The 19,484-nt window shown below is 32.3% G+C and overlaps 2 protein-coding genes across 2 annotated transcripts; one reads left to right on the top strand and one right to left on the bottom strand.

Moving 5' to 3' along the window:
• Nucleotides 1–1,599: 1,599 nt before the first annotated feature.
• LOC123914309 (protein ACTIVITY OF BC1 COMPLEX KINASE 1, chloroplastic) lies at nucleotides 1,600–10,359 on the bottom strand. The gene is made up of 14 exons (XM_045965415.1): nucleotides 9,812–10,359; nucleotides 8,500–8,706; nucleotides 8,334–8,423; nucleotides 8,088–8,234; nucleotides 7,403–7,567; nucleotides 7,113–7,253; nucleotides 6,826–7,005; nucleotides 4,926–5,121; nucleotides 4,045–4,172; nucleotides 3,672–3,743; nucleotides 2,839–2,951; nucleotides 2,588–2,735; nucleotides 2,093–2,162; nucleotides 1,600–1,998 (listed from the first exon to the last, which is right to left on the bottom strand). The coding sequence occupies exons 1-14, from the start codon at nucleotides 10,064–10,066 to the stop codon at nucleotides 1,934–1,936; spliced, it is 1,977 nt and encodes a 658-aa protein (XP_045821371.1). The 5' UTR covers nucleotides 10,067–10,359; the 3' UTR covers nucleotides 1,600–1,933.
• Nucleotides 10,360–10,915: 556 nt separating this feature from the next.
• Nucleotides 10,916–15,439, top strand: LOC123914333 (replication protein A 32 kDa subunit A-like). Its single transcript, XM_045965446.1, has 10 exons — nucleotides 10,916–11,228; nucleotides 11,333–11,443; nucleotides 12,161–12,258; nucleotides 12,370–12,411; nucleotides 12,497–12,574; nucleotides 14,224–14,299; nucleotides 14,547–14,648; nucleotides 14,720–14,799; nucleotides 14,951–15,019; nucleotides 15,105–15,439. The coding sequence occupies exons 1-10, from the start codon at nucleotides 11,133–11,135 to the stop codon at nucleotides 15,178–15,180; spliced, it is 828 nt and encodes a 275-aa protein (XP_045821402.1). The 5' UTR covers nucleotides 10,916–11,132; the 3' UTR covers nucleotides 15,181–15,439.
• The last annotated feature ends 4,045 nt before the right edge of the window (nucleotides 15,440–19,484 follow it).

Below are 19,484 nucleotides of genomic sequence, written 5' to 3' on the forward strand. Positions count from 1 at the left end.
AAAATAATTAGTTATGCTTAGGCCCTCTTTGTATAAGAATAAAATAAGTAAGTAATAAAGTCATATATATATATAGTTTGCCCAAATACAATAAAGTCTTATATTTAACAACAAAGATGAATGTTGTAAATAAAATACTAAGAAATAGTACCATGGTCAATTTTTTTATACTTAAGTCTATTCAATTAGACACCTCTCAAAAACAAAACAAAAAAGACAAAACTGTGTTATAAATTAATTATAAAAAAAAGTTTATTTAACAATAGTTTGTCACGTGAATCAAAAGCTAATTGTGATAGAAATTAATTATAAATAAGTGTATTATAATTTGAACTCCGATTTCTACATTTTTTGTTACTATGATATTGGTACGAAGTTTTTATCACCGTTAGCAACGGTTAATCTCCGTCGAGGAACTTGTTAATCTCCTCCCAACCGAATTTTCTCCATATGCATGAATCAAGAATCGAATTTTTGTCACATACTTAAGAAGACCAAGACCCTTACCACTCTCTCAATTTATTTCTACAAAAAAATTAGGCTCATATCAACAAAAAAATGAAGAACTGCTTTATCCATTTTTAATTTTTTATTATTTTTTTTGTTACAAAAAGAGGTCAGAGCCCCTTTATCCATTTTTTATTATAAAAAAATAATTACACTTGTAAAAAATAATTACTCTTGCATCATTAGAATATAAAAATACAAACAAACTATAATATGTATTTATCTTTTGTCTTTTACTCTACTTATATTACTTACCTACCGTCGTCAATATCATGTAGTATAATTAGATAGTCATATCGTTAGGGAAACTCAACCAAGGACTCGTTTGGCCCAGCTTTTTTTAGAGCTAGCTTATGCAATTTTTATATATTATTATAAGTTTGTTAAGGTAGTTTATGATAAAATAGCTTATAAAATTACAATTTTCACAATGTGAACTTATAAAATAGCATAAAACCTAATTTATATTGCATAAACTATTTGCATAAACTCTAAAAAAAGCTTGGCCAAACGGATCCTAAAATTGGCATCACAATCAATGGCTGGAAACTCATTTTGTTTTTTCACACCAAGTGCTCGTTTGGTTGTGTTCTACATCGCATTCAAATGATGTTCGACAGTAAGTTTTGTGAAGTTTCAAATTGAAGATTCTACTCGCCTTGGGTTGTGGCCGCATACACAAATACGCACTAAATTGTCAATTTGTTTGTAAATAAGTAGGCATCAGAGTTCGAACTCCGACTCTATATTACATGTAATGTCTATAGCAACTGTTATTCTCACGGGAATCACTAAATTGTCAATTTACATGGAAAATAACAAGTTTCACTTGTCATTTGCAACAACAACAAAGAAAAGAAAGAAAAATAAAGAGGAAAACAAGCTATAAACTGAAACCCCAGGCCACAAATCATAAATAAGTTCAAGTTCTCAGCTTGAATAAAATTGGAAAAAACATCAACAATAACACTGTTTAATATGCAACACAAAATTGTGTCAAAAAAAAAAAAAACATGCAACAAAATTATACAGACAGTAATAACACTAATATGATGCGTAGAATCAGCTAAAGGAAATTATTTAACATATCAATGAGCAGCAACATAAGTTTCAATAAAGAACTGAATGAGTAACAATAACACATATGTTGGTTGAAGGAAGCTCCAGGATCATTTATATGGACATTTTTACTTCCTCCCTTGAAATTTCAACTTGATATTTACTGACCAATATATTGTTTCCTATACAAGTGTACTAGTTATTTCCTTTACCAACAAAGTGTTGGCAGTCATTTATAACTTCATATAATAAACCTTTTACAACAGAAAAAAGAAGAAAAAAAATATAGGACATGTATGAAGTATACAGGTATACTCATCTGACTGAAACAATATTTTAATTTGCTATACACCGTCCAAAAATTCAGCTACCTATCAGATAAAACGGACTCGCTCCATGAAAGTAGGAGATCCCTGGCAACAGTTGGGAAGTCTACACCAAAGAGATATTTATATTTATATTCAGTTCACCATGCATAACATTAACAATTGAACTATGATAAATACAGCGTACACAAGAACTTTACCTCGAACTACTTCTACGGCCACTGAGGGTATATCTATCTGATCTTCAACCAACCTATACACATCGACAAGCTGTACAGAACACAAGTCAGATTCTCCATCACATGATTTGGATTCAATGCAGTCATATCGGGACACAACAACTGCAGTCATGTGATCGGAGCCATTGGATGGCTCACATTTTGACTCTTTGAATTAAATCTGATTTACCAACATAATGTTGGGAGAGTTGGTGTTAACATGAAAACCAACTCTGAGTGGAAAACTGGTTGTCCCCCACTGCGATTTGGATATTAGTACATAGTGGATCCAAATGACCTAAGCTTGCAGGGATACCCTGAGGCACCCACTAGGGCATCAAAGGCCCTAGGCTAATAATTTTTTTTCTGATATTGAATATGAGTTGTTAGATCTTTCATTCAGTGACTCTAATTGCATTGATTGCAGTGAACCCGAGATTTTAAGAGATGAAAATGTCAGATATTATTGGGACGAACCTCTTCTATATGAAGCTTTGAGTCCTCGGTTAAAGCAAGAAGAAGCTGTCGGCGGATTCCTTCGTCGACAAGGAAAAGGCGAGCTCCGTCTTTGATTGTGTCTGTAAGGTCCAGTTTTTTTTCAACTTTCCAGTTTCTCTGGGTTTGCCTGTATAGATATGGTCTAGTGAGTAACATTGGATATGCAAGGAAGTAACTAAACATGAAATGCTGGTTTTGTTTCTGCAATAATGTTATAGTAAAATACAGACTTGTTTTTCACTGCCAATGCTGGATTGCTGCTCATCTTGGCCACGTTTTCCTTTGCAAGAACAATAAGGTTTTCAAGCCGTTTCCACTGGAAAAGACCATCTTTGAATAGAACCTAAAACATGAAGTAAGGTATATTAAACAGCGAGCAATATATATTCGTATAGAAAGTGTGACTAAGTTAGGATTCCAATTCTTAAAGGAAAAAACAGTAACCGGTATTGATTATTAAGATATCTCACAGGAAGTGTACTGAAAATTTCATATAGGTAAAGGACTGTTTAGATTTAGTGCTTTGATAGGTGGCAAGAAAGAGAGAAAATGGATGTACTAGTAAATCAAGTTTCTAGCCGATCCGTCTGAATTGTGAGCCCGCATATTTTACATGTTTAAGAAAGGGATTTGAAAAGAGAACTAGTATTGCTTCCATATCCCAGTATAATATCTTCCATTACTACAAGTGAAGCAAGATACCAAGTAGGTTTACCCACACCAAAAGCCATACATGGCGTGATAGTGTACATGCCTCAAAATTAAACCCATCACTTCTAACAAACTTTATCTAGAATGGCCGTGACAAAAAAATACTTGCCACATGAATTTGAATATAATGAGGAAAATGGCATCAATCCATGGCAATATGAAACTGTGGGGTCAAACATTTTTCACACACCCCTCCAAACAAAACCCATGATAGTTGATATACATTCAAAAGTTTAAATATAGATTAGAATGAGTTTTTCTTTTCCTAGTTGATGATTGCAGATTAAACAGAATAGTTGTTATATACTATATGCATAAAAGCAAGTGTATGCACTTGAACAGCATTACTGACCTGTATGAGTCGTTCACGTAGAGCTGGATTTGGATCTGTTAGTAGTCGCTTAGCCACATATGGATAGGCAACCTATTTGACATACTGATGTTATTGTTATGGTTATTGTTACGGTGACAAATAAGGTATGATAGAAAAGGATCTGTTATAACAGTCGTCACACCATTTTTTATTTACAATATTATAGTTATATAGTAAAATATTTGTAATTATTTTGCTTCAAATACATATTATGAAATCGATTTCATTCTTGAAATGCAACGTTATTTATAAAAGGAAGAAAAAAAAAAAACTCAATTCTCAAAATAAACTGCATGCAGCCTTTACATCAACTTGAAATCTGGACAAACAAGTCAGAAATGGGAACATTTACCTCGAGAAATTTGAAGTCAGGCTTCAAAGTAAAACAGATGCCTTCTTGAGTCAATAAAGAACGGATTACAAGTGAAAACCTTTCTGGGATTCGAATGGGATAATTGTAAACCAACTGGTTAAACTTTCCTGCAGTATATTCAATAAAATATCAGTCAAGAATTTATGAAATTGTTAAAAAGCTTCTCCCCTTCCCCTATACCCTCTAAAATGCCAAAAAAAGACATTGCATCATTAGATGGAGATAGTTTGAAAAACCGTGATTCCATGAACGATGCTTCATTGACACATTGGTTAGGACACAAAAACAAAATCTAATTACAATTAACAGATCACTACAGAATCCTAGATTACAATGATTTCATGACACCAAACTAAACTGAACCGTTGTAGATATATATTATCTTCACAAACATAGATAAGGTAAATTACTTCAATACTTCTTTATCCTTGTATAAACCAACAGATTTGTCCTTTTCTTACAATATCATGACAACCCTCTGCATGTTATCACCGAAGAAAGCTATGAGGTAAGATGTAACCAGAGTCACATAAATTGTAATGTAACCAGGGTCCTTAACTTGATTGAATTTCTTCCTTACAGAATCAGACAGTACACATAGTTTGTACTCCTTGTATTCATTGACTCATTATTATTCTAATATAATTATTCGCCATTCAAAAAAAAAAAAAGTTTCTTAATTATTTTAAATTCCCCAATTGACAATATACAAATAATTCAACCCAGATTGAGAGTTCGTGTTTAGTCTTCTGTATCAAATAATAATCAATTGTATCAAACCACATTCATCTAAAACCCTACACCTTAACTGTCACATAGTAATAGCTGTTTATATTAAGTGATGAAATGGAAATGCCTACCGGTGACACTACGAAAATTAAAATCTGCCAATCCTTTTCCAGCAGAGTCCTGCCAAATTGCTTCTAAAGCAGGAACTATTGGAGAGACATCAGTCCCTGCTGCCAGGAAGCCTAATCTGGTGAAATCATTAGCCATCTCAGTATAGTCTTCATTCACAGCATGTACAACAGCATCAGTTAAAATCTGTTTATTTTGCTGAAGAAATGGAAGTAGACAAACATGTCAGCAAATGTTTTTCTTACTATATTCTTCAAAGCCAAATAATATATATCATTTGATGTAAATTATTTTATGTGTGTGTGCGTGTTGATGTTTGGTGGTCATTTTACAGAGCAGGGTAGTACGGAAAAAATATTAACATTATTTTCATACCAGTTAAGTCTTCTATTTCTGAGCCATATGATATTGTGTGGCATGATTAACATTTGACTCTTTATTATCGTACAAAAAAAGTTCTGCAATTATTTCCTTGTAATTCCTTAATTATGTTAGATTAGATACCACTTATATTCATGTAATTTGGAAATTTGATTTGAAACAGATTTTGTAAGACATTATTTCCTTGTAATTCCTTAATTATGTTAGATTAGATACAACTTATATATGTTTGTAAACATCCAGTAAACTCTGTAATGGGAAAATTAATATTTAGACCCCTTTCCTCTCTTTTTAAGTTGGTATTAGAGCTCTTGATTTGGAGACTTTTCTTCCACGCTAGAACCCTGGCAGCCTCCATTTTAGCCAGCCCTTAAGTTCTTTCACTGCACCTCAGCTTTCTTTTCGACAACTTCACCGTGCCAGAAGTTGCTTGGGAAAATATTTCATGCACCTCCAGTTGTGCCTCTTGTCATTGGCACATGCTAAAAGTGCCACCGTCTCATTCTTCATTTGCAGCACCATTAGCATAGAGCATGTTGTCATCATTCTATGGTTTTGTTTCAGGATTGATTGGTGATCTCTAAATCATTTTCCTACTATTTGAAAGCCTTAGATCATTCTTTGTATGCTAGACTCTTCTGTAGGAAGTCCGCACCACGTCTAACAAGAAATCATCCCCTGTACTGTTAGATCACAGTGATCTCTTAATTTTGCAGGTTCATATCATAGAAAATGGATCCTCGGGCAGTTCAATTGACAATCATCATGCTATCATCATTCATCGCCATCGCCGTTTCTTATCTCCATGGATGTCACTTTCAAGAAAATGTCCTTTTACATTAGTTCTGAATGTTAGGAGGAGAATAGTCTAGAAGTTGACTCTCTTGAGTCATCACTTTTTCCGCTTGTGCATGATTGGCATCTTCTGTTCCGAGGACAGTAGTACTTATAATTAAGGACCCTCAGCTGGTATAAGTTTCAATATTAGTATCAATATTGAACAAAACCAGTGATTTGAGCTAATATTAGAGTACCAGTATCAGAGATGGCAAAAACCCACCCTGATCCAGCAACTTTAGTCTTCTGAATTGAAGGTAAACCAGACACTTTGTCAAGGAGAAATTTGATACTGGTCTCATAGCAATTAGCATAAATTCCTACAAGGTTGCAATTGGCGAATGTATTCACCAAAGGATTTCCCACGGAGAAACTGCAAGAACTTACTTGCAACTTAGGAATAATAAATATAATTCACCAGTTAGATAGGCTGTGTTGTGTGCATTATTACAACAGTTATCAGGATTTGACTCTATTGTTGTACAAGTTTCTTTCTGTAGTTTCCTGTCTTTTATTAGATATTATTCATCTGTAATTCCTTAATTAGAACAGATTCGATATAGCCTATATATTGTAATCCATCTATTTCAATAAAACACAACTCCACAGTTGTCTTGTGGGTAAACACAACTAAACATTTCATTACAGAATTTTCCCATCCATTCTCAGCATACGAAGAATTACCTGACTAAGAACAGCAACATTGCCAAAGTCCACATATGCAATCCGTCCATCACGCATGGCAAAAATATTTCCGGGGTGAGGGTCTCCGTGAAATAATCCAAATTCCAACAACTGTCGAAGGGCAGCACTCACACCAATTGTTAGAAACCCATCTAGATCAATACCGCCTTCTTTAATGGCCTGAGTCACAAGATGAAAACTTATTAATCCATGAATTATAGCAAACCACTTTTACTGACAACAGATACAATATATAGTGATGGCATCAACAATCGAAATAAACAAACCTGTGGATTGGTGCACCTAATACCATCAATCCATTCCATCACTAATACACGTGGCCCAGAAAGTTGTTTGTAAACCATAGGGATTTTGACGGTGGGGTCATCTTTAAAATTTTCAAGAAAATCTTCAATATTGCGGGCTTCCTGAAATAAAGTACATTTTTTCAGAACAAATATATACTGAAAAGAACACATTCGATATGCCAAGCAACACGCGCTCTTATTTGCTGCTTTAAAAAGTTGAAAGCGGACAATGAACTACTACGACGGAGATAACAAGTTCTGAAAGTTACCAGTGTATAGTCAAGCTCTTCCAAAAGCTTTTCCCCAAATTCATCAACAATCAGCTCAGCATTACACCCTAGTTTCTGTATACTGATGCCATTTAGGAATGAAGCTAAAGTGCGAAACAGGAAAAGATCTCGATAAATTATGGGCTCTATCTCAGGCCTTTGAACCTGCATCACCAAATTGTGTCTTAAGAAGTGGATTTTCCCCTTTGTTTAAATTTTTGCAAGACATATGAAGCACTTTAATCACATACTTAAACCAAGACATATTTTCCAATCATAATTAGGAGACAGCAAAATGAGCATAACTAGAAAGGAGGAAAAAATTTGTATAGCAACAAAGATAAACACAAAGAAATACATGAAAGCAACTGAACTGTAACAGTATGGGCAAGAAAATATCAATCAATCATCCCAACAATAAATGATGCAAAAACATAATAAAGTGCACAGGATTCAGACAACAACAGGAAATAAAACCATTAAAAATGTCCAAGTTGATGGCTCAAGTGCTACAATTATATAAGTGAAAAAAAAAATCAAATAATATAAAAAAAGATTAGTTAATCAAGCTACAGAGACTGCGATATAATCTGGTGCCACATCAGAACTTCTAAAAACCATGTAATAAGTGTGCTAGATTAGAAAACCAGAAAAAGATTATAATACAAGGTGAGCTCAATGAAACCTTTATAGCAACATCCTCGCCAGTGGCACGTAAAGTTGCACGGTAAACTTGACCTAAACTTGCAGCTGCTATTGTCTCTGATGAGATTCTGCTGAAAACAGCTTCAAGGGGCTGACCCAGTTCTTCCTCTATGATACTGAAGGCAATCTAAGACATTTTTATGCCATGCATCAAATGATATTGTATGTTTACCACTTAGCATAAAATACATTAAAAAAACAGTTGAGATTCGGTAATTAGATTTACTTCATTTGGAAATGAAGGGACGTCATCTTGAAGAATGCAAAGTTCACTCATATAATCTTCTCTAATGATATCTGGCCTGTTTGCAAGGACCTGTCAAATGAAAGAAAATCTATCATCAACTGGTAAACACAAAACAAATGCTTGACAGAACTGAACAACAACATACCTGACCAGCTTTAATAAAGGATGGCCCCAGATCACACAAGAGGTTCCTAAGCTGTCGAGCACGAAATGGAACAACTTCTTCATCCCTTCCAACTAGGAAATCATACACCAAGGCAGACCAATACAAACCCAGACTCAAAACTATCTCCACTCCTCGTGAAATTAGAGACAAAATAGCTCCTCTTGATTCTAGTACCTTATTCCTCACCTATCAGCCAACAGGGGGGAAAAATAATCAAACAAAACTTTCTTCAACTAGGAAACAAACATCCACCATATTGAAATGAATTTGTTTTGATCACTACCCTCCCGTGGTAAGATCAACCTGTCCCCTTTCAACCAACAAGAATAATAGTACAGAATAATGTGAAGCTTTCCATGTTGGTGATAAATAAAGTATCGTTTTAAGTATATTCACTAGAATGATAATAAGGTGTTAATTTTGTGATGAAAACAACATCCAAACAGACACTACTCTCAAAGGTTTTTCCCATACACATGAAGTGAGAATTGTACTGTTAAGGGACCCAAACCCCTTCCTGCATGTTAATTAAAATACATGGAAAAAATGTTTTTTTTTAACATGCGAATATTAGTCATTAGCAAATTAGTAGTTGTTACGCTTGTACCTTTTCAGCGTTTAAACTTGATTCCACGTCTCTAGAACCGAACTGCCTACTTAGAACTGGTATCCAACAAAAAGGTTGATTATGAATTATGACTAGTACCCAATTTTTTTTCACAAACAGACCCTACTCTCAGCAAGGTTTTTCGCATACACATAAAGTGAGAATCACATTGTTAAAGGACCCAAACCCCTTCACACATGTTAATTAAGGGTGTGTTTGGATAGAGCATTTTGGAGGGGAGGGGATGACTTATTTTTATTTTTTAAATCTAAATTTAGTGTGGTTCAAATTCAAACGTTATATAATCATCTATCATGTTATTATTTCATAAATTTCAAATATGTAACTAAATATAGACTTCCAAAATTCTCAAATATTAGTTGTTATGTTTGTTAGTTTTAAATTAGAATTGATCCTACTTGTTAGAACTCCTTCGACACCGTCTCTCAGTTCACCAATCGAGCTACCTACTTGAAACCGGCTTATCTTACCTCACCAATCAAGCTACCTACCTAGTTGGAACTACCACCCAATTACCAAAATAAGTTGACTACTTGTGACTTATGTAATTAATCATTAAAAGCTATTTTTTCCTCAAGCAATTGCTAAATAAACACTAAGTTAACAACAAACTTCAAAAAAACCAGAGAACAAAACGCAACGAGAAATGCTAAAAAACCATACACTTTCAGGTGAGTACTTGCGGAAAGGGATGCAAACACCACGCTCAATATCAAGTTGCTCTAACGCACTGTTATTCGACCTGGAGTTACTTGGCAGCTGCAACGGTCTCAAAACGGCGCCGTTTTTAGCAGAATTTCCCGTCGTAGCAGCAAAACTCGAAATTCGCAATCGCCGTACATTATTCTGCTTGATTCGCGGCGAAATAGTTAGTTGAGGAGAAACAGTATACAAAGAGTTGACGAAGAAGGAGTCCATGGAGTTGAAGTTGAAGAGAATTGAGGTTGTGTGGAATGAAACCCTAATTTGAAGAATGAATAATTTGGGGCATTTTGAATTTTGATGAAGAAGATGAAGTTAAGTTGAAAATTGATTAATTGGTTTGGAAGTTAGTTTATGATATTTTTTAAATACGGAAATTGGGATGTAAGAAAAGTGTGTGTGAGGATGGGGGTGGGAGGGAAATGATAACCACATGAATGAAAATCCAAAAAGTGAAAACACTTTGCATGTGTGTTGTGGTCTACGTGGCCTAACTGAAAAACAGCCATAAATGCATGTTGTCTTTTTTCTTTTTGCTTCTTCTTTGAGAAGTAGTGATGTCAAGTTTAAACCAAGTCATTCACCTAATGAGTTTCATCAAATTGTTTGAGAAAAATTTGAGTTTTATTTTTTGATGGTTAGATTTTATTGTGTCGTGGTCGAATTTTAAATTAGGTAATTTTCTTATAATAAATTTTATTTATTTTGACAAATCAATCTCTACCCTCATTTTAAAATAAAATAAAAATCTCTTTGAGAGACCAAACCATCTTTCTTTCCCACTATCCTCATTCTCTCATTTTTTTCTCTATTTTTAAGACCAAACCTTCAAGACGTCAATGAAAACTGATACATCTAAAATATAGAATTCATGAAAATAAACTAACAAAATTTAAGAATAAATAGTACCTATTTAGCTATTATTAGTACAATTATTTTTCATTTAAACATGTCTTTCTATATTCATTTAAGCAAACAATCAAAAAGTGTGTATTTTCAAATTTGAAAATATTAAATTCTTTAAAAAAAAATTATTTAAGCGAAAAAATAAGTAGGCAGAAAATTAGAACTTAGTGGGAGAGAGAGATCATGTGATGAGAGGGAAACCAAAGTTGAAAGTTGAAACCCTAAGCGGCGGGAAAAACAAAGCATTAATGGCGGGAAACAATAATCATAAAACCCAAAATCCCTATTTCTAATTTATCGCTCACTTCATTTTTTTCACAAATTCTTCTCACAGTTACACATTTCTCGTTTTCCGATCATTTTCTAGGGTTTCGAAATGTTCTCCAGCTCTCAATTCGATGCTTCCAATGCCTTCTCCGGTGGCGGATTCATGTCATCGCAACCCAACGATTCTTCTCCGGCACCGACTAAAGTAAGTTATCTTTCTCATCTCGCTTCAAAAATTAATAAACATCGTTTCGCTTCAAAATTTATCGATTCACTGAGTTTTGTGCCTTTTTTTTTTTGTTATTGAAGAACCGCGACTCTCAGGGTTTGGTTCCGGTTACGGTGAAGCAGATAAGTGAAGCTTCTCATTCTGGTGATGAAAAGTCCAATTTCTCCATCAACGGTGTAGATCTGACAAATGTACGATTCATTTTTTTTCTTTTTCAATAAGTTAATTTTAGCGTTGTATACTTGCTTAATTTGTTAATGTATTGGTTATGACACGAGATTAGTGAATTATGTTTATTAACTGTGGATCTGTGATGGTATAATTATGCTGCTTGGATTTTTCAAAAATGATGTTTACATAAAATTATATAGTCATGGTTTATTCAGAGATTTTATGCAAATTTGAAGCTATAGCTTCTGTGTTATTAATCATAAGAATCAGAATCTGTTTTGAATAGTCCCCGCACATCCTGAATTGCATGCTGTAACAGCTTCACTTAGTTTCACATAGTAGGTGATATCGACGGTATAACATTGATCCGATGGTTCCGATTTCACAGGGCAGTCTGGCCAATTTGACACAGTTTGATCTCAGCCACTTGTTTCTAATTGGATGGTTGGCTGTAGTTACTGGGTGGAATCCTTTTTCCACACATACCACACCTGTTGTACCCTCTTATTTTTGACAAATTACTAAAACTGACTTTTGATTATACTAATTAGATTTTGAATACTTTTGATTTCAAAAGATGAAACAAGTATATAAGCAATTTTTGGAAATGTTATTCCTGTTATGAAGTTGATTTTTTACAATTTTTTTCTTCTTCCTTTTGACAAATGATATCTTACAAAAACTGTTATTTATGGTTTATGATGGGTCTTATAAAATTCAATGTGTTTTTGGTTCAGGTGACTTTGGTTGGAATAGTGCATGAGAAAGCTGAGAGGAACACTGATGTTAATTTTGTTTTGGATGATGGAACTGGACGGATCACATGTAGAAGATGGTATATTGCACATGCTAAATGTCATGTTGATGGTTTTAGACTTGTTTTAGAGAAATTTCTTAACATGTGTTGTGTAAAGTGTACTGAATTTAATTTTGGTTGTGTATTTAGGATCAACGAGACTTTTGACACAAAGGAAATGGAGGAAGTATTGTAAGTTCTGAACTGTGGGTGTTAATGATATTGATTTATGATTCTGGAGTTGTCATATTTCTCACCTCTAATTATTCAATGACAGGAATGGAAATTATGTTCGCGTTTACGGGCACTTGAAAAGCTTTCAAGGTGTAAGGCAACTTACTGCCTTCTCTGTCAGGCATGTTTGCTGGACCCATTCTTTATGTTTATAAATTCTGCCTTATGTTTATAAATTCTGCCATGATTATTTATCTGCTTTTAGTTTCAGTTGATTAGTTTGTTGTCTGCATGGTTTGATTTTTACTTCTGAATCTTTGATAACATACATTATCCTTTTGGCTCTTGTTCAAGACAGTTATGCACTAAGTGCCTTCCTTTATTTGCATCATCACCTAAGCTATATAATTGTAATTTGGACTGATAAGTTATAGGATGTGGATCTGTGGGTGTGCACCTGTGTCGAACATTTGTGGTGCTTGATCTTATATGGTTGAGCATATGTAGGCAAATTGCTTTGTCCTGGGGGTTAAATATTTGTGTTTTGTCTCATCTGGATTAATTCAAATTATAGGTTATGCTGGAAATATCAACCGAAACATGATTGTTCAATACTTTGTCACTTCTGTGGAGACAATTCTGATTTGTTGTTTTCTTAGGGAGGGGGTGGGTTGTCAGAGGGTAGCCAGTATTTGTAACTGCTTAATAAGAGCAAGTTGAAATGGTGGTAGTGGGGTGAGATTTAAATTTAAAAACGTTCCAAGGCCTGAAAATTATAGAATCATTTTGCAGCCTCCTGGTGGATTATTGATATCACTGACATGACATGTCCTACTGCAGTTCAGCTGGATGCATACAACCACTGAATGCAATCAAATATCACCCTGATTGTTGATTACATCTAATGGTTCAAAGCACCACCATGAATTATGCTCATGATATTGAGCTTTTGCTTTTGTTAAGATTAGTAATGCATATAGAAGAAAGGAAACGGAGTAATCAAAGGGGATGAAGCTCTGCTAGGGTTCAATAGTATTGCAAAAAATCAAGTTGGGAATATGTAGAGTTAGTGCATATGTATGTGCTTGCCATTATTGGTTATAAAATGCAAGTTTGGTAGCAGCCGTTTTCTTGGTTTAGAATGTTTTATTGCTTCTGGTCTGGCCAATGTAAAATTCCCTACCACTTTGAAGTTTTTCAGAACTTCATTTTCTCTGTTTTTTCATTTATACTAGATATTCAATCTGAATGAACCTTTTACAATGATCTGTCAAACATTACACCTTACAGAATATATGGATGATGTTTGAGTTATTTAGCATGCTGTCATACTATATGCTTTTATAAAATTGTTAGTTTAATAAATTTATGAGTTTGCCAAAGTTTAGAGTTAACTGGCCTAATATTTATAACTTTAACTCATGTATTGAATTTTGGTAAATGGCAGGAACATCAATTGATGCATAATATTTTCACTTCATTTTGGGATATATTATCCAGAGTTCAAAAACTTTGATGTTTATAGACTAGCTTATATAGTTATTAGAAATTGTGTATATTAGCTTCTATTTATTAGTTAGTTCAAATTGAACTAATATGATAATATTCATATGACTTGAACATTGTTTTATTCATGGTTATTGGTGTCCTTGGATGGTTTACCTATTTGATGGATTTACCTGTGTATCACAACATGATATTTAGTTTTGGTAAAGTGACTTGCTAGATTACATTACCTAGCGTGCTTATGCTTCAATATGAGAAAACATATTCTATTTGGCAAATCGCTTGTTTTAATCATGGTTATTTGATATTTGTGGTGTTTCACAGGCCCGTGACAAATTTTGATGAGATCCCTTTTCACTTTATCGATTGCATACATAACCACCTCTCCACCAAAGTAAAGGTACACAGTTTTTGTGTTTTATCAGACTATTTTCTGTTATATTACTGTATGATGGTAGTTGATGGCAGCGGATACTGCATAAACTTTCAGGAATTTCAATAATTTAGAATTGTTTATAAGTCATTTATAAGACCAGTGGAAGTATTGACTATTACATGTTTGATATGTGTTCAACTATTGTGCCTTGCTCAAGTCGACAAACATGATAATTTAATGTATTGCCTTGCTTTTGTGTTTTGGATTATAGATGGAAGGAGGAATCCCTTCTACATTTCCTCCATCAAACTCGTCTATGAACACTCCTGTCAAAAGTGCATTGAATGGTTCTCAGGCACCATCATCAAATCCGGTATGATATTTGACTTAAGTTGCTGTATTTTTAGTTTGATTGGATTGATGATATAATTTTCCTAACCTCAGGGATATGCACAATATAGCACTGATGGACTCAAGGATATTGATAAATTGGTGATCGAGTATCTGCAGCAGCATTCAGACATGTAAGTTATTATAATTCAGAAAAAGTTTAGTTGTATTTGTTACCTTTCATTAATGGTTTCAAGTCACTAAATTTCTCATCATCTTACAATATTTACTTGTGCTAGTTTATATGATGCTAAATATGTTGTTGAAATTGGTTTTAAATTGCAGGTCAGATGAACGGGGAATACATGTTAATGACCTAGCAAAAGAGCTCAGGCTTCCATTGGAGAAGATCATGTCAGTTCTGTCTGTTTTTTCTTTATGGATATGGATATGTATAGCATTTTCTTATGACTTAACCTAAAGTTGTTCGTGATGGCAGGTTGTCACTAAAGACTCTTGGAGATGATGGTTTGGTATACTCCACCATAGATGATTTCCACTACAAACAAGCTTGATATTTTGTCATCTAAAGAATATAGCTGAGGATCATATGCTAGAATCCGGTATAGATAGAGGCGTCAGTTTGGCAAATGTGAATTAGGCACTTAACAACTTAACATATTCGAGCATGTTTACTTGTCAAACTATTTTCTATTTTTATTTGTTAAATTGTCTGCATTTGTTACTTTTGAAGTAAATCATGGTGATGAAAATGCTAGCTAGAGTGTTGATATATTTGTGAAAGTAATGAGAACAATTTTTTGGTATTTTTAATTATTTTAAAAAATTCACACAGATTGTTTACTGTCTATTAGGATTAATTCACACAGATTGTTTACTGTCTATTAGGATTTCATTGTTTGCATTTAGAATGAACACAATTTTTTAAAAAAAAAAAATAGAAAATGTTTTTAAAAATTATGTGGCCCAAGTAAGATGGGAAAAAGAAAATCGAGAATGAATAATAAATATGGTTTACTTAACTCCCTGAAGACAATGCAAATATCATTTGTGGAGTAAACTAGTTGTCTATTTTTGTAGGACACTCAATTAGTTCTATAATTTTATCAATATTTTTAAAATATCATTGATTCTGTTTGATATTACGGAATTTACAAATTTATTGAAATTATGAACTATTATTATTTTGCAAGAGTTTACAAAATCACCATAATACATACACCAAAATAGTTTTAAAATTAGAAAATACACCCAAAAAAAAGTTTTAAAAATACACTTAAAATGTAAACAATTTTTTTTGAGTTTTTCTGTAAATACCTCATTTGATATTTTATGGTTACCGCAATCTTCAAGTTGGTTTGTCCAAATTCAAATTGAACAATCTATTTTGTTACAATGTAGTTAATCAGAATCTAAAATCTCATGGATTCTACTTAATTTTTCTATCAGTAGATCAAATCTAGTGGCTTTCTCAATTAAACAATCTAATTGTGAAAAAATTTACAAATTTAAATATTTGAATCATCATCATATATTAAAGCGAAAATACAGTTTTTTTTGACAAAGAGAGAAAAGAAAATACAGTTAAACACAGGAGTTAGTTTTGACAAAAACATAGGAATTAGTTAAATACAGACAGATCTCATCTTTATATGGACACATGACACCTTTTTAGATCTGGATAAAATAAAAATCTTTGTTAGTAGTAGTTTTCCTTGTTTTATTTCTTCCAAATCAAAGGAACAAATTTGTCACGATTGTTTATGAAATTATTGATGGGACCAAAAAGAAAATCAAATTGTGTGATGCTAATGGGTGAGATATCGTTTTCAGAAAATGTAGATTCTAAATTCTAATTCTACAAGAAGCACATGGCAACCAAGGGCCAAGGTTAAGTTAAGGCAGTGACCACTACTACTAGCTTTCTTTCACAATCAGCCAGCCTCACGTGAACTCCATCTCCTTTCTTCTAGTCTACACTCTAGACTGGACTCCACCATTGCATCATCTAAACACTCCTAAATTCCTAATCATCATGCTGTTCCTTCCTTAACATCGTACTTTCATTCCTGTTTCCTATTTAATATTATGGACCAAAAAACTCTACAATTGCAATTTTGAATTTTTTTGTCAGCATATTTTGAAAAAGTGTAAAGTATATTTAACAATTTTTTTACTCTCTTTGAGCTTATATATATATATATATATATATATATATATATATAATTTAGGTTAATTTAATGATTAATTTAGTTGGTCTATAATATGAATCAAATATATTAATAATTTAGCAAGTTAGATACATAAACAATTTTTTATTTTTTTTGACAAAGATACATAAATAATTGAACGAAGTCAAAAAGTAAAATTTTACTTTTAAAATCGGAGATTTATTTTCCCATAAATTTAAAAGTTACTAGTAATTTTTACTTAGATGAGTTTTTTTTTTAATGGTAAGTTATTAGTCGTTAGTATATTAGAATACTTTCTTCGGTCCTTTTTATAAGAAACACTTTGAGGAAATTTTTTTATCTTTTTTATAAGAAACTTTGACCAATTTTCAAATGTCTTAAATATTCAATTTCACTTATGCCCTTATTTATTATGGGAGAGAATTTAAAAATAAGTAAGTTAGTTGAATAAAGAGTAATTAAATAGAGGTATACATGGAATAAATTTAAATTTGTAAGAGTATTAAATGAAAATAACTATGTTAATTAATGTGCTTCATTAGTCTGTATGATTTTTTCAAAATGTTTCTTATAAAAAAGACCAAAAAGAGTATTATGTTAAATTTTTTTCTTGTCAGAACCTGGACCCCTAAACTACTAACTTTTTAACTCTTAGCTCGAGTAGTTTAACCGGCTACTCATTTCACCCACTTATATCAATATATGTATGTCGTGGTGCACTGATTAGCATGAGGGTAGCAACTGGACTGGCATCATATGATGGTATGAAAAGGTAAAATGGGTGTTGGCATATAATCATTCGTTGTGAGATGCTTCTCACTCAGTCAACCTTTGTCACATACACATGTTATTATTGGTTTGTTCCTTTTACTGTTTCAACTTTCACAACCATTCATTCTGATTGAGTCACAAATTATTCTCACTCAGACTCATGTTATCCACTGTAGCCGTGCCATAACAGTAGCAGTTCACACTTCACACACAGATTCTATTAACCTTAGTTCCCTGAGATCTCACACAGCAACAATTATATAATATCTCACAATTTGCAAGCGTAGTTGTACTCATTCGGTTCTTATTACTTCTTCCGGTCCTGAATATAAGAAAAAATTCATTTTTTAGATACATTTAAAAATTGATGTATTTAGTATATAGTCTAGATACATCAGTCTTTCAATGTATCTGAGAAATAAACTTTTTCTTATATCAAGGACCGGATGAAGTATAATAAAAAGCTTGTTTTTTAGGTTTATATAATAAAATATTTAATGTATTTAGACTATATATTATGAACTACATACATTAAATTATTTCATAAGTCTAAAAATTAAACTTTTTCCTTATAATAATAAGAATTGGAGCATTTATTTATATGATTTCTTTTAACTTTTTTTTTACTTGTTCAATATTTTTATATAATTTGAATACTAAAGTACACTATACTTAGAGATTTCGTAAAAAAAAGAAGTATATACTTTAGAGAGTTTTTTAAATATAAATTAGAGTTAAAAGACAATATAGATTAAAATAGTTTTTCATTAATATGATTAAAAAATTATCGATGTTGTAAACTATGAATTAAAGAGTTAAATGATCGGAGTTCAAGTTCTATTGAAGGAGAGAAACATACGAACATTAACAATTAATTACTGATTTTGGCCGTTTTAAAAAAACTCTATGATTATCTTTCTCATTTTTATTAAAATCATTTTTTTTAAAGTTAATAAAAAAAACTATTTCAATTTTTCACATGAAGTAGTTTTTTAAAAACATAAACATGAAATTGTGTTTTTAAAAACAATTTTTTTGAAAAAAGATACACACAAATATAACTAAAATAATTTTAAATGGCTTTTGAAAAACCTTAAACAAACTAGCCCTTTAGTTATTTTTTTTAAGAACTAGCCCTTTAGTTATTAAAATTTACTCAACATGGTTTTATCTTTAATTAAAACCTTCAAACTATAAAACCAAAAAAATAAAAATAAAAAGCCTTCAAATTATTATTTTAGACTCTCTTTTGTAATTTTTTAGTCTTTTTCGGTACGTCTTGTGTTGGAGAGACTGTTTATGTTAATATATATCATTTTGACTTCTTCAAAAAAAAATTATTATTTTAGACTCAATTGTTTTTTACAAACTGTTTAATTTCAAATTAACTCTAGAACTAATTATTTGTTAAAATAAACTCTGAAATTGCTTATATTTAAACGTGAAAATCATGAGAAGAGATAGACACGTTATCAATTAATTTCTCTTACCTTTTGAGATGTGCTATAATCCATGGGAATTATGTAAACAGTTGGCATCAAATCATGCAATCTTTGTGTGAATTGGCTTTTCCATATAGTCATGAAACAAAAACGAACTTTTCTTTTCTCCTCTCTAATTCTACCCTCCAAATTAATATAGATAGATTATAGATTAATCCACCAAAATATTAAAATCTCTTATCCATTTTCCAATTTTTTTTCATTAGAATTCTCTTATGTTATGCAATCAGAGGTTGGCTGTTAAACTCATCCACTAATTGAGTCAAAATTGTCGAATATTTAACGACCAACCTCTAAATGTTGAGACAGAAGAGAATTTGATATCAAATTAAGTAAATTACTCTTGATTACCATAATAGACGGAAAATTAAAAAATGGGAAATTGTTAAAAGG

Source organism: Trifolium pratense, linkage group LG1 (genome assembly GCF_020283565.1).
Source record: "Trifolium pratense cultivar HEN17-A07 linkage group LG1, ARS_RC_1.1, whole genome shotgun sequence".
In the NCBI taxonomy this organism is placed as follows: Eukaryota; Viridiplantae; Streptophyta; class Magnoliopsida; order Fabales; family Fabaceae; genus Trifolium; species Trifolium pratense.

Bases quoted from the DNA above. Each gene is read 5' to 3' on its own strand.
- LOC123914309 (XM_045965415.1), bottom strand. From the start codon at position 10,066: ATGGACTCCTTCTTCGTCAACTCTTTGTATACTGTTTCTCCTCAACTA. The intron at 7,568-8,087 runs GTTTCATTGAGC...TTGGTGATGCAG, and splicing joins GCGAGGATGTTGCTATAAAG to GTTCAAAGGCCTGAGATAGA. The intron at 3,744-4,044 runs GTAAATGTTCCC...TATGTCAAATAG, and splicing joins CTGACTTCAAATTTCTCGAG to GTTGCCTATCCATATGTGGC.
- LOC123914333 (XM_045965446.1), top strand. From the start codon at position 11,133: ATGTTCTCCAGCTCTCAATTCGATGCTTCCAATGCCTTCTCCGGTGGC. The intron at 11,444-12,160 runs GTACGATTCATT...TTTTTGGTTCAG, and splicing joins ACGGTGTAGATCTGACAAAT to GTGACTTTGGTTGGAATAGT. The intron at 12,412-12,496 runs GTAAGTTCTGAA...ATTCAATGACAG, and splicing joins AAGGAAATGGAGGAAGTATT to GAATGGAAATTATGTTCGCG.